The sequence below is a fragment of the Oncorhynchus kisutch genome, linkage group LG1 (genome assembly GCF_002021735.2).
Source record: "Oncorhynchus kisutch isolate 150728-3 linkage group LG1, Okis_V2, whole genome shotgun sequence".
NCBI classification, from domain to species: domain Eukaryota; kingdom Metazoa; phylum Chordata; class Actinopteri; order Salmoniformes; family Salmonidae; genus Oncorhynchus; species Oncorhynchus kisutch.
The window spans coordinates 57,660,166-57,674,892 of NC_034174.2; the positions used below are offsets into that span (position 1 = coordinate 57,660,166).

Sequence of the window (14,727 nt, forward strand, 5' to 3'; positions counted from 1 at the left end):
CTTGTGGCTGAATGGAAGCAAGTCCCTGCAGCAATGTTCCAACTAGAGGTCGACCGATTATGATTTTTCAACTCCGATTATTAGAGGAACAAAAAGCCAATAAGCGTCCGTAAATTATTTTATTTTTTAAAGTTTTATTTATTTTAATAATGACAATTACAACTACTGAATGAACACTAATTTTAACTTAATATAACATAAATAAAAATCCATTTAGCCTCAAATAAATAATGAAACATGTTCAATTTGTTTTAAATAATGCAAAAACAAAGTGTTGGAGAAGTAAAAGTGCAATATGTGCCATGTAAGAAAGCTAACGTTTGAGTTCCTTGCTCAGAACATGAGAACATATGAAAGTTGGTTCCTTTTAACATGAGACTTCAATATTCCAAGGTAAGAGGTTTTAGGTTGTAGTTAATATAGTACTTATAGGACTATTTCTCTCTACCATTTGTATTTCATATCTTTGATTATTGGATGTTCTTATAGGCACTTTAGTATTGCCAGTGTAACAGTATAGCTTCTGTCCCTCTCCTCGCCCCTACCTGGGCTCGAACCAGGAACACATCGACAACAGCCACACCCGAAGCAGCATTACCCATCGTTCCACAAAAGCCGCGGCCCTTGCAGATCAAGGGGAATAACTACTCCAAGTCTCAGAGCGAGTGACGTTTGAAACGCTATTAGTGCGCACCCAGCTAACTAGCTAGCCATTTCACATCGGTTACACCAGCGCCATTAGGCTGATAGGCTTGAAGTCATAAACACGGGTTGCGCCTTTTAATTTTCAAGAAGTGTTGATTACCCATTTTGTCTGCCTGTAAATCATTCCTAAATAGATTAGGCTACAGTTTACAATATTGCCTAGAAAGGCCTAATATTGATCACCCATATTTCTGTCTGTAATTCTTCCCACTCCTAAAAGGTAGGCTATAAAAATAGCTCTTGAGAAAGTGCAATTGCAACTCTGCTCTCTTCAAACTACATTTAGCATATTGGCTGATCTAGCCCAGTAATACAGCTAGCCTAATATAAGGACCATGTGAGAATCTCTGTCACCATCGGATAAGGGCGTCGGAGGGGATGGCTGCCGTTTTACGAACTCCTAGCAAACTGCTATAATGTTATTTTTCCCGCATTTAACTTGTGGTTATTTATTTTATTATCAAATGAGAAACTTTCAGAGTTAAACTAAAATCTTTCACTTATTAATAAAGAAAGCAGATCACACCACACACACTAGTGAAGGATGTGAGTGCTATGCAATAACGAGGCTGGTCAACTAAATACTCTTGACTGTTGGGTTGAGCCCTGACACAAAGAATACAAAGATATTTTATATGGCATAGATGCACCCCCTTAGTCTACATGACAAACAACAGATGTGTGGAATGGATCACTTGATATGAGAAAGGAGTATTCCCCCAGCCAGATAGCATTTGCTATGAAAAAAATGAATAATTCACAACGAACAGTATCTGTTGTGAAGACTGTTCTCATTGTAAGGAATCCAGGGTTTGGCCCCGAAAACGAAGTTCCTCTCAACCCGAGCCATCTGCTCCAGCCTGACTGGAAGGTAACAGGGATAATCTCCCTCGCATGGATGGAATGTGGCTTGTTAGGTTGATCACCTAAGTCATCTTAAATTTACTGTCAGTGTTAACACAGACACATGAGAGTTCTAAGAACCCTATAAAATAAAACAACCATTTGATGCAATAACAGTATTATAACAATCTTGATTTTGTAAATAGGGTTGCTGCTACCATCTCTTATGACTAAAAAGAGCTTCTGGATATCAGAACAGCGATTACTCACCTCGAACTGGATGAATATTTTTTTTCCTTTAATGAGTCTGACGGAGAAGCAGTATACTTTGCGAGACCAAATCCCCAATATTCGCATGAAGAAAAGACAGAAATACAGGTGGCGGAGATCAAGCTGCCTTGTGAGAATTCTTCGGCGAGTGGGTAACCCCCACCTCTACCATCTGTTCTATTTTCACTGGATGATCTCCGTTCAAGGTTATCCTACCAACATTAAGAGTTATAATATCTTATTTTTGGCAGAACGACAACACGGATAATCTAGAGATGGTTGGGTTTTCCGTGCGCCAGCAGGACAGAACAGCTACGTCTAAGACGAGGGGTGGGGGTATGTCTTTGTCAATAACAGCTGGTGCGCAATGTCTAATATTAAAGAAGTCTCAAGGTATTGCTCGCCTGAGGTAGAGTACCTCATGATAAGCTGTAGACCACACTATCTACATTATTTGTACTTTAGACCACCTATAATCCACACAGAGACAAATACAAAGCTCTCCCTTGCCCTCCATTTGGAAAATCTGACCATAATTCTTGCTTTAAAAGCCTAAATTAAAGCAGGAAGTACTAGTGACTCACTCAATACGGAAGTGGTCCGATGACACGGATGCTACACTACAGGACTGTTTTGCTAGTATAGACTAGACAATTTTCCGGGATTCATTCAATGGCATGGGGGAGTATACCACCTCAGTCACCGGGCTTCATCAATAAGTGGATTGGCGACATCGTCCCCACAGTGACTGTGCGTACATATCCCAACCAGAAGCCATGGATTACAGGCAACATCCACACCGAGCTAAAGGCTAGAGCTGCCGCTTTCAAGGAGCGGGACACTAAACCCGGATGCTTATAAGAAATCACGCTATGCCCTCAGACGAACCATCACACAGGCAATGCATAAACACAGGACTAATATTCAATCCTACTACACCGGCTCTGACGCTCGTCGGATGTGGCAGGGGTTGCAAACTATTACTTACTACAAAGGGAAAGCCAGCCGCGTGCTGTCCAGTGACGTGATCCTACCAGACGAGCTAAATGCCTTTAGCATCCAACGTCCAACTTTCCTCTACTAACCTGTATCCCCGCACATTGACTCTGTACCAGTAACCCCTGTATATAGCCTCGTTATTGTTACTTTTTATTTGAATTTTTACTTTAGTTTTAGTAAATATTTTCTTATCTCTATTTCTTGAATTGCATTGCTGGTTAAGGGCTTTTTCTGTATTTTCTCAAATGGCCTATTGTTTGTTCATGAAGATGTTTTCTGTTTCACTATACAGTTGGACCGCACAGAGCAGGTGAAAAACTGCCAGGACCCCGAGTTCTCCAAGAAGCTGCTCCTGGACTACCACTTTGAGAAGGTGCAGAAGTTGAAGCTGGGTGTCTATGACATAGACAACAAGTCTGTCGATCTGAAGGATGATGACTTCCTGGGGGGGTTAGAGTGCACACTGGGACAGGTGAGGCTCTAAGAATGTGTGGACCAATTTGTCCGCATCCTTATTATACATTGTGTAAAAATTGTTTTTCTTAAGTGTAAACTTAACCCAATGTTGTTATAGAATTTCTAACACGAATGATGGTGTCTCCAACCACCAACCATTTTGCCTTTCAGATTGTGTCCAGCAAGAAGATTACCAGACCTCTACAACTGAAAAAGGGGAAGCCTGCAGGCAAAGGCACCATTACTGTAAGTATTTAACTGGCTGTGTAAATGTTGTGATGACAAACATAAGGCTAATGCAAAAATTGTCTTGAGATATTCAAATGAATTCTCTCAATTGTGTTAAATTGTGTGTTTTATAGATTACTGCTGAGGAGATAAAGGATAACAGGGCCATAGTGCTGGAGGTGGAGGCTAAAGGCCTGGATAAGAAGGTAAAATAGAGGCACTTCAGTGCAGTCTTTTCAAATGGAAAGTGGCCTACTTTATTAAGATATAATAAACAGTTCTGAATTCTCTCCCGCCCATTATTTATTCCCCAGTGCTCATGGTTGTCTCTATTGCAGGACTTGTTTGGGAAATCTGATCCATTCCTAGAATTCTTTAAGCAAGGAGATGATGGCAAGTGGCAGCTGGTTCACAGAACAGAGGTACTTATCACCATATTTCTTTGGGGTAGCTGCAACCCAATATGTGGAACAGAGACTGGGTATGTCAAAAAGAAAGTAGGCTTATTGAAAGCGCACATGTAATTGGTTTCTGTCAGTTCTTGCCAGCGAGTGCAGAGATTCGGGCAGACAAGGCTGTAGAGAGGAAGGCTCATCAAAGTTGGTGAAACTCAGAATGAATGTCGTAAAATCACTCATCCATTGGAAAAACATTGCATGTATCTTAACATCTTAATGTGTTGTGAACATTTGACATCTATCGTGTTTAATTGCAGTTGTGTGGGCTACCGAGGGCAAGGTGAAATATTAAACTTGTCGATGTCCAGTTTCTAAACCCCAATAGCAAGCGTGCTCAAGGGCCGACTTAAGAGTTTGCCTGCCCGGCTACAAGTTTGTTGACGAGCTGGTGACAACCAATTTACGAAGTGAGCAGGCAGAAATGGCCTACAGCAGGTTTTTTCAATTCCGAAACACTTTTTTTGTTTCCTTGAGGAAATGCATGACTATGAGACTGAATACTCATTGGGTGTTTATGATGCAGAATACTGGTAATAAATTGTCATGTTTTGCTTTCATAAAAAGGTTTAGTTGTGTATGTGATTGAAAACTGATTTAGTAGTTATCCTCCATGAATTTCCTCAAGGACACAGAACAAAATAGACTACTTCACGCGCATTTCGCCACCCATGTTTCTTTAAAATGCCCGCTTCTTTGCACAAGCCCAGCACTGCTCTGAGACCAGTCCAGAATACAGCTACCTAATTTTTTATAATCCATTCTGTCTGTTGAAGTTGTTTTCACCAGAACAGCATGTTTGAAACTTTCTCTAATAAAGTAGTATTTGTTTAATGGAGAGAGTATCGTGCCTGACCTTATTTGTCTGTATTGTTATTTTGGCATGGTTGCAATTGTAATTTTTATTTGTTGTGACTTGTTGCTCTGTCATTTGTGACCCATTTCAGGAAACTAGGTGTATGTCGCGGGTCACTACTTGACAGAGCTGTTTGAACATAAACGTTTTTATTTTTTATTATCACAATTTGTTTTTGGCAGAAAAACGTGAACTTTCATGGATCTTAATAACAAACTTGTATTCCATCTGTAAATACGAATACAATTGTTAAATTACGAGTCTAGTTGGTTTAGCCAAAGAAAAAGAAAGCAACCTTCCCACTAGCCATGAGTGAGCTGGATATGCCGAGAGACGATTTTGGATTGGTTTGCCATATAGTGCGCCTCTGAGCTAGTCAGCATGTCTAGGTAATCCTGTCTAACGCATCTTTTTTTTATTCAGTTACCAATTGAATTTTAATTAAATGAGTTGACTCTTCACATGGGATGATTTCACTCAACAACGAAAGAAAGGGAATATTGAGTGATACCCCAATTATCCATCATCTCCCAAAAACATTTTCAATATACATCTGTAAAATGATAGAGGAAGACAACAAAAGCTTCAGTTTCTAGACTCAGGCTTCAATGTCTTCTCCCTGGAGATCCTCAATGTCCACCTCTTGAACATCAGACTGAGGCCTCATCTTCACTGTCACTTTCCAACCTTTTTGAGCCTGACAGCGAGCCATCCTCAACAAACCTAAAATTTGCCCGGGTGGCAACCAATTTTTCAACCCTTGTAATGGTCAGCCTGTTGCGTGCTTTGGTGTATGTGTTCCCAAACAAGGACCAGTTGTGCTCAGGTGGCTGATGTTGGTGGGATTTGAAGGATGATGGAGGCAACAGGGGAAAGAGTCTCAGATCCACTAAGTTCCTTCCACCAGGTAGCTGGTGAGAGATGTTGGCACGACTTCCATATTGCATCTATCCCAAAGCCCTTGCTTGGACGTGTACTTCGCCAGACTGCCAAGAACCTTGCCCTCATCCAGACCAAGGTGGCGAGACACGGTAGTGATAACACCATAGACCTTGTTAATCTCTGCACCAGACAGGATGCTCTTGCCTGCATACTTGGGGTCCAACATGTACGCTGAGGCGTGTATGAGCTTCAGGCAGAAGTCTTCCCGCTTTTTGATGTATTTCAGAACTGCAGTTTACTCTGCTTGGAGCAACAGTGAAGTGGGCAGGGCAGTAGGATTTCTTCTCTTACATCTGCTAGCAGAGTCTGAACATCAGACCGGATGGCATTGTCTCCCTCAAGCCGTGCAATGGCTACTGCTATAGGTTTCAGGCTGCTTACCACTCTCCCAAAATACATCATCCAGAAGGATCCTCTTGATGGGGCTGTCCAAATTGTCAGACTGTGATATGGCCATTTCTTGCAGAGATTCCTTCCCTTCCAGGAGACTGTCAAAGATGATGACAACACCACCCCAACGGGTGTTTCCGGACAGCTTCAATGTGGTGGTCTTCTTCTCACTTTGCTTGGGGAGGTAGTTTGCTGCTAACTTGATGACCCTTCACATACCTAACCATTTCCTTGGTTCTCTTGTAGAGTGGATACATTGTTTTCAGTGCCATGATGTACTTGAGGAGCATATTCAATGCATGAGCAGCACAACCAATGGGTGTGATGTGATGGTAGGACTCCCACTTTAGACCAAGCAGCCTTCATGTTTGCAGCATTGTCTGTCACCAGTGCAAATACCTTCTGTGGTCCAAGGTCATTGACTGCCTTCAGCTCATCTGCAATGTAGAGACCGGTGTGTCTGTGCAGAATACTGGTTGAGGGGTGGAGTTGATGTAGTTCATTATTCCTTGCCCACGAACATTCAACCACCCATCAGAGATGATTGCAATACAGTCTGCTTTCTCTATGATTTGCTTGACCTTCACTTGAACTCTGTTGAACTCTGCATCCAGCAAATGAGCATACACCCCTCTGGTTGGAGGGGTGTATGCTGGGTGAATAACATTCAGAAATCTCTTCCAATACACATTGCCTGTGAGCATCAAAGGTGAACCAGTTGCATACACAGTTTGAGCAAGACATTCATCAGCCTTTCTCTGACTACGTTCCTCCGTTGAGTCAAAATAACTTTGAATTCCAGGAGGACCATAAGCTGTTGCTATCTAAGGTGTATTCATTTTCCCTCGACTGGAAGTAGAGGGACTTTTGTCAGAGGTTGCTTGTGAGCACTGAGGGAATTTATGGCACTTGGCCAGATGATTCTGCATCTTTGCATTCTTCACATGCTTTGGCACATTTTCAAATGTACACAGCTTTTCATTCTACATTCGCTGCAGTGAAATGTCTCCACATCAGATTGTGCCCGTGGCATTTTCCTGTAAAGATTAGAAAACAATGAGTTAAAAAAAAATAATAATAATACAATTCCATGTACAGATAAATAGTTAAGCAGTTAGATTTAAACAGATCTTTTATAAGGTAAATGTTTTAAAATGAAACTTGTATGGAAACAGGTGAATTTAACACTCCTCAGTTAGCAGACTCAAGCAAGCTAAAACCCACATGGTAGCAAAAACTAACTAGCAGAAAGTGTTAAGTTAGAAATGATTTAAACACTTTTCTGTAGGCTACTCTTTACTAGTTAACAAAAATTTATGTATGTCATGAAATATGTACATTCCACCCAGTATTGTAATCAAAACTTACCAGAAAGCATGTAGTCCTTGGCTCAGACAGGGTAGTGTGGGCTTAAAGCTTTTCATTAGTGTGCAAGATCTTGAGAATCAGCTGTACATGTGATGGAAGAGTGCACTGCACATGTGATGGAAGAATGCACTGTGCATGCAGAGGGTTGCAATTCCATTGAATTGGGGATAGTTTAACTAAAATATGCCACAAGACCTAGAATAGCCTTATGTGCATCCCACAAAACAGGTTCACTGTTTAAGCTAACTTTTTTGATGAATTTAAGCAAAATTTCCAGAAAGTTTTCAGACGCTTTGCAACCCAAGTCTCTTATATCCAATGTAAAAATAAATACAAAAATACAACTAAACATTGTTACATAAGACCAATTTTGAGCCGTCGGTCACATTTGAACTTTTTTTTATTTGACATTCTTTGTATTTATTTTTTTAGGTTGTCAAGAATAATCTGAGTCCGTCATGGAAGAAATTCACTGTGGCTCTGCAAACATTCTGCAACTGTGACATGAGCAAACCAATCAAGGTATGAATAGCTAAAAGACCATGGCATTTGACAGACCTGCACTAGCATGTAGATAACCTTCAGAGCTTATGGTGTCCTATAGAACCTGTTGAATTAGACATTGTACAAAAAAGTTGTTTTGTCTTGATATAACCTACAGCCCTATTGTTATGGTATCTCTGACCTACTGTAGCCCCAGGGCTTACCTATGTGTCTGTTACTGGCAGGTCACTTGTTACGATAAGGACGAAGACACCAGTTCAGATATGATAGGCGAGTTTACTTGCACTACCCGCCAGCTTTTGGATGCTAAAGACCGTGCGGTGAGCCAAAGAGAACCTCTCTGTCCTTTTGTCTCAAACTCCCTCTCTCCTGTCCCCCTTCCCCAGGTCCACTGCTCTGATTATGATAGTGATGGCTCGCATGACCTTATCGGTGTTTTCCAAACTAATGTGTCTGAGCTGCAGAAAGCTGCCCATGGTTCACCGGTGAGACCATGTATTTTTTTTCTAGCACTTTTACTTTTTGCTTACCTTACCATTAAGCTTCTGTCTCTCTATTGATCCCCCTTGATATCAAATTGTAAAGATACCATGTTGCATGAATTTAAAGTTTTGTGTAATTAATTGTATCCCACTACACAGTAACTTCACTAATTACTCATGTTTTTTTTGCCAGTTTCTGATTACAATTGAATCATTGTTTTGTGCCTTTACAGTATAGATACCATATATATTAACTACATGTGTAAGAGCTGAGCAGCTTAATGTAAATTGTTTCTGCCTCATGATTAGATAATCATGGTGATGGTGATGGTTGTTTTGTATTTGAGGAAGTTGTGTATATTGTCCATTGTGATCAGGTGGAGTTTGACTGTGTCCATCCAGAGAAGAAGAAGAAGAAGAAGAGTTACAAAAACTCTGGAGTAATCAGTGTCAAGAGCTGCCAGGTAGGTTATAATAATACATAACAAAAATATAAAATGCAACCATTTCAATGATTTTACTGAGTTACAGTTCATAAATGGAAATCAGTCCATTTTAAATAAATGAATTAGACCTTAATCTATAGATTTCACATGGGTGGGCCTTCTCCCAAGTGGGTGGGTCTATGCCCACCCATGTGAAAACCATAGATTACGGCCTAATTCATTTATTTCAATTGACTGATTTCCACCCACTGGTGTGCCAGCCTCAGCCAATTATACCATCCCGCAAGTGAGGCCAGATTTGGAGGTTGTGGGCTGGCGTGGTTGCACGTGGTCTGCGGTTGTGAGGCCGGTTGGACATACTGTCAAATTCTCTAAAACAATAGAGATGGCTTATGATAAAGAAATGCACATTAAATTCTCTGACAACAGCTCTGGTGGACATTCCTGTAATCAGCATGCCCAACTGCGCGCTCCCTCAACTTGAGACATCTGCAGCATTGTCTTGTGACACAACTGCACATTTTAGTGTCCTTTTATTATCCCCAGCACAAGGTGCACCTGTGTAATGATCATGCTGTTTAACCAGCATCTTGATTGGCAAAGGAGAATCTCACTAAAGGGATATAAACACATTTGTGCACAAAATTTGAGAGAAATATGCTTTTTTTTTTTTGCATATGGAACATTTCTGGGATCTTATTTCAGCTCATGAAACATGGGAACAACACTTTTTAAATGTTGCGTTTATATTTTTGTTCAGTACAATTGCACAGTAGCTTATTATCCCTTAGATTTTATCCTATTTTTAAAATTTGATACTTCTAAAGCAAATTGTAATTTCCCCCTAGATACAGGCACAGTACACATTCCTGGACTATGTCATGGGAGGTTGCCAAATAAATTTTACGGTAAGTGCAGGCTCTTCAGATACAATCAGAAGTAAGCGGTTTAAGTTTTGTTTATTAGCGCATGTCTAAAACTCAAGCAATATCTTTGCTGGATTGAAAATGTGTGATGTGGTTATCCCACCTATCTTAAGATGAATGCACTAACTAAATCGCTCTGAATAAGAGTCTGCTAAATGACTTTAAATGTCAAATTGTAAATGGCTGAGGGATGGGGCTGGAGAAATGTAACCCCACTCAAAATAGACAGAGTACAGATTTTACAGCAATTACAAACAATTGAGTAAAAGCTTACAAGCTTAAAAGCTTATATTTGCAGTTCTGATGTGGCACGGCAAATAGACTAAGTTCATGAGGCATTTACAAGTTCTTTTAAGAATCAATGGCTAGACCTATAAAATTCCAACATTTGATGTACCATTCCCGGAATGCTGCTTTTAGACCTTTTAGTCTTTTATTCAAGCTTTTTTTACCAATATGGACCATCACTCATGGTTCCTATATTTTTCTAAGGTGGGCATTGACTTCACTGGGTCAAACGGCGACCCTCGCTCTCCACAGTCCCTGCATTACCTGAGTCCTGACGGTCTGAACCAGTACCTGTCGGCCACCTGGTCAGTGGGCCTTGTTGTCCAGGACTATGACACGTAAGAACTTTCTGCTCAGTAGAACGCCCGAAGAGGGAGAGACCATGAGTAGATTAATAGATGGCTAAATTCAGATTCCCTACCTTCTCCTCAGTGTACACTTGTACACCCCCCCCCCACCGCATTTTAAAAATAAATTATCTGGTTTAACGAATATGGTGGGTACGCTCTCCAGCCCATGCTGACACTAGTTCAATGCTGTTAAATTTATGAGAGGAAGATGGAACTGCACATTTTAGGGGGAGAGGCAAAGGGAATCCGAATACAGCAACTGAGATGAATAAGAGCACATGTCTTGACTTCCTGGTTGGGCAGATTTAGGTCATGGAAATGTTTAGCCCTAAGGATCATTACCAAATTGTTATTTCTATAGAGGTGTGGACCTAAATGGACTAACATGGCAGGTTTGGCCTGTTACTCTGACTCTCTTGTATTGAGGCGTGGACAACATCCCTCCATTGTTTTCATGGTAATTGTGATAGTCTACTCAAATCAAGTTTTATGTGCTTCCTCAGTGACAAACTCTTCCCTGCCTTTGGATTTGGAGCTCAAGTGCCCCCAGACTTCAAGGTTAGATAAAAAAAAAAATGTAAAAGCATCATGGGTAAATATTTCAGGACAACACGTTTTATAAGTTACTAAATTGTTGTTATTAACCCTGCAGGTATCCCATGAATTTGCACTGAACTTCAACCCAAGTAATCCTTACTGTCAAGGTAAATATTTCCTTTCTGTGAAGTGTGTATATTAATATAATCCACGTCCATCAGCATGACTATCACCTCATATGTTTATTAATCCAACCTGTTTAGATTAAACGAAACCATACTCTGCCTGTTGTTGGCCTAAATGCACAATGATTTATTAATTCATTTAACTGCCATTTTAAACATATAAACCTACAGCGGCCATACTCAACACGGACCGAATAACACCGACTGTATTTTCCTCTGTCAACCAAATGTGCCGATTTTAGTTATTAGAACCGTAGTTATGTGTGTAACCTCCAATATCAAATTGTATTTGTCACATGCGCCGACTACAACAGGTAGACGTTACTGTGAAATGCTTGCTTACATGCCCTTAACTTCTTGCATCGAGCAATCCCGTATCCGGGAGCGTAAATCATAGCCTCAAGCTCATTACCATAACGCAACGTTAACTATTCATGAAAATCGCAAATGAAATAAATATATTGGCTCACAAGCTTAGCCTTTTGTTAACAGCACTGTCATCTCAGATTTTCAGCTACACAAGCATTTGTGTAAGAGTATTGATAGTTTAGCATAGCATTAAGCCTAGCATTCAGCAGGCAACATTTTCACAAAAACAAGAAAAGCATTCAAATAAAATCATTTACCTTTGAAGAACTTCAGATGTTTTCAATGAGGAGACTCTCAGTTGGATAGCCAATGTTCAGTTTTTCCAAAAATATTATTTGTGTAGGAGAAATCGCTCTGTTTTGTTCATCACGTTTGGCTAAGAAAAAACCCAGAATTCAGTCATTACAACGGCAAACTTTTTTCCAAATTAACTCCATAATATCGACAGAAACATGGCAAACGTAGTTTAGAATCAATCCGCAAGGTGTTTTTCACATATATTCGATGATAAATCATTCGTGGCAGTTGGGTTTCTCCTCTGAAGCAACTGGAAAAATGCACGCAGCTGGAGATTACGCCATAATTTCGACGGAGGACACCAAGTGGGCACCTGGTAAATGTAGTCTCTTATGGTCAATCTTCCAATGATATGCCTACAAATACGTCACAATGCTGCAGACACCTTGGGGAAACGACAAAGTGTAGGCTCATTCCTGGCGCATTCACAGCCATATAAGGAGACATTGGAACAAAGCGCCTTCAAAATCTAGGCCATTTCCTGTTTGAGATTTCATCTTGGTTTCGCCTGTAGCATCAGTTCTGTGGCACTCACAGATAATATCTTTGCAGGTTTGGAAACGTCAGTGTTTTCTTTCCAAAGCTGTCAATTATATGCATAGTCGAGCATCTTTTCGTGACAAAATATCTTGTTTAAAACGGGAACGTTTTTTTATCCAAAAATTAAAAGAGCGCCCCCTATATCGAAGAAGTTAACCAACAGTGCAGTTTTAAGAAAAATACAACAAAAAAAATAAGACAAATGGTTAAAGAGCAGCACTAAAATAACAGTAGCGAGGCTATGTACAGGGGGTACCGGTACAGAGTCGATGTAACCTCGACCGGTTAGTCGAGGTAATATGTACATGTAGGTAGAGTTATTAAAGTGACTATGCATAGATGATAAACAGAGCGGGGGGGGGGCACAATGCAAATAGTCTAGGTAGCCATAGTCTGGGTAGCCATTTGATTAGATGTTCAGGAGTCTTATGGCTTGGTGGTAGAAGCTGTTTAGAAGCCTCTTAAACCTAGACTTGGCGCTCCGGTGCCGCTTGCCATACATTAGCAGAGAGAACAGTCTATGACTAGGGTGGCTGGAGTCTTTGACCATTTCTAGGGCCTTCATCTGACACTGCCTGGTATAGAGGTCCTGGATGGCAGGAAGCTTGACCCCAGTGATGTACTGGGCTGTACGCACTACCCTCTGTAGTGCCTTGTGGTTGGAGGCCGAGCAGTTGCCATACCAGGCAGTGATGCAACCCGTCAGGATGCTCTCAATGGTGCAGATGTAGAACCTTTTGAGGATCTGAGGACCCATGCCAAATCTTTTCAGTCTCCTGAGGGGCAATAGGTTTTTTTGTGTCCTCTTCACGACTGTCTTGGTGTGCTTTGACCATGTTAGTTTGTTGGTGATGTTGACACAAGGAACTCTTAACCTGCTCCACCACAGCCCCGTCGATGAGAATGGGGGCGTGCTCGGTCCTCCTTTTCCTGTAGTCTGCAATCATCTCCTTTTGTCACCACATGGCCAGGTCTCTGACCTCCTCCCTATAGGCTCTCATCGTTATCGGTGATCAAGCCTACCACTGTTGTGTTAGGTCTCTGACCTGGCTGTCTCGTCGTTGTCAGTGATCAATCCTACCACTTGTCATCTGCAAATGTAATGATGGTGTTGGAGTCGTGCCGGGCCGTCCAGTCATGAGTGAACAGGGAGTACAGGAGGGGACTGAGCACGCACCCCTGAGGGGCTCCCGTGTTGAGGATCAGCCTGGCGGATGTGTTGTTACCTACCCTTACCACCTGGGGGTGTCCCGTCAGGAAGTCCAGGGTCCAGTTGCAGAGGGAGGTGTTTAGTCCCAGGGTCCTTAGCTTAGTGATGAGCTTTGAGGGCACTATGGTGTTGAACTCTGAGCTGTAGTCAATGAATAGTATTCTCACATAGGTGTTCCTTTTGACCAGGTGTGAAAGGGCAATTTGGCGTGCACTAGAGATCATCATCGGTAGATCTGTTGGGGCGGTATGAAAATTGGAGTGGGTCTAGGGTTTTTGGGATAATGGTGTTAATGTGAGCCATGTCCAGCCTTTCAAAGCACTTCATGGCTACAGACGTAAGTGCTACGGGTCGGTAGTGGTTTAGGAAGGTTACCTTAGTGTTCATGGGCACAGGCACTATGGTGGTCTGCTTAAAACATGTTGGTATTACTTTCCCAAGAAAGCTAAGGTAACTGAGCTAAACGACTACCGCCCCGTAGCACTCACATCCGTCATCATGAAGTGCTTTGAGAGACTAGTCAAGGACCATATCACCTCCACCCTACCTGACACCCTAGACCCACTCCAATTTGCTTACCGCCCAAATAGGTCCACAGACGATGCAATCTCAACCACACTGCACACTGCCCTAACCCATCTGGACAAGAGGAATACCTATGTGAGAATGCTGTTCATCGACTACAGCTCGGCATTCAACACCATAGTACCCTCCAAGCTCGTCATCAAGCTCGAGACCCTGGGTCTCGACCCCGCCCTGTGCAACTGGGTACTGGACTTCCTGACGGGCCGCCCCCAGGTGGTGAGGGTAGGCAACAACATCTCCACCCCTCTGATCCTCAACACTGGGGCCCCACAAGGGTGCGTTCTGAGCCCTCTCCTGTACTCCCTGTTTACCCACGACTGCGTGGCCACGCACGCCTCCAACTCAATCATCAAGTTTGCGGACGACACAACAGTGGTAGGCTTGATTACCAACAACGACGAGACGGCCTACAGGGAGGAGGTGAGGGCCCTCGGAGTGTGGTGTCAGGAAAATAACCTCACACTCAACGTCAACAAAACTAAGGAGATGATTGTGG

General features: G+C 41.9%; 1 protein-coding gene across 6 annotated transcripts in view; it reads left to right on the plus strand.

The window, feature by feature from the left end:
* The window catches only part of LOC109890902 (copine-3-like), a 56,881-nt gene that overhangs the window by 25,680 nt on the left and 16,474 nt on the right, over positions 1–14,727 (plus strand). For 3 of the 6 annotated variants that reach the window (XM_020483040.2, XM_020483049.2, XM_020483031.2), the window contains exons 3-13: positions 3,110–3,289; positions 3,445–3,519; positions 3,636–3,707; positions 3,840–3,923; positions 7,945–8,034; positions 8,403–8,501; positions 8,876–8,962; positions 9,793–9,852; positions 10,363–10,496; positions 11,012–11,066; positions 11,161–11,212. In XM_020483040.2, the coding sequence (XP_020338629.1) occupies positions 3,110–3,289; positions 3,445–3,519; positions 3,636–3,707; positions 3,840–3,923; positions 7,945–8,034; positions 8,403–8,501; positions 8,876–8,962; positions 9,793–9,852; positions 10,363–10,496; positions 11,012–11,066; positions 11,161–11,212 (988 nt within the window). Of the gene's footprint in view, positions 1–3,109; positions 3,290–3,444; positions 3,520–3,635; positions 3,708–3,839; positions 3,924–7,944; positions 8,035–8,240; positions 8,337–8,402; positions 8,502–8,875; positions 8,963–9,792; positions 9,853–10,362; positions 10,497–11,011; positions 11,067–11,160; positions 11,213–14,727 lie in introns of all 6 variants that reach the window. The other 3 variants (XM_031827670.1, XM_031827654.1, XM_020483058.2) reach the window with 1 other exon arrangement.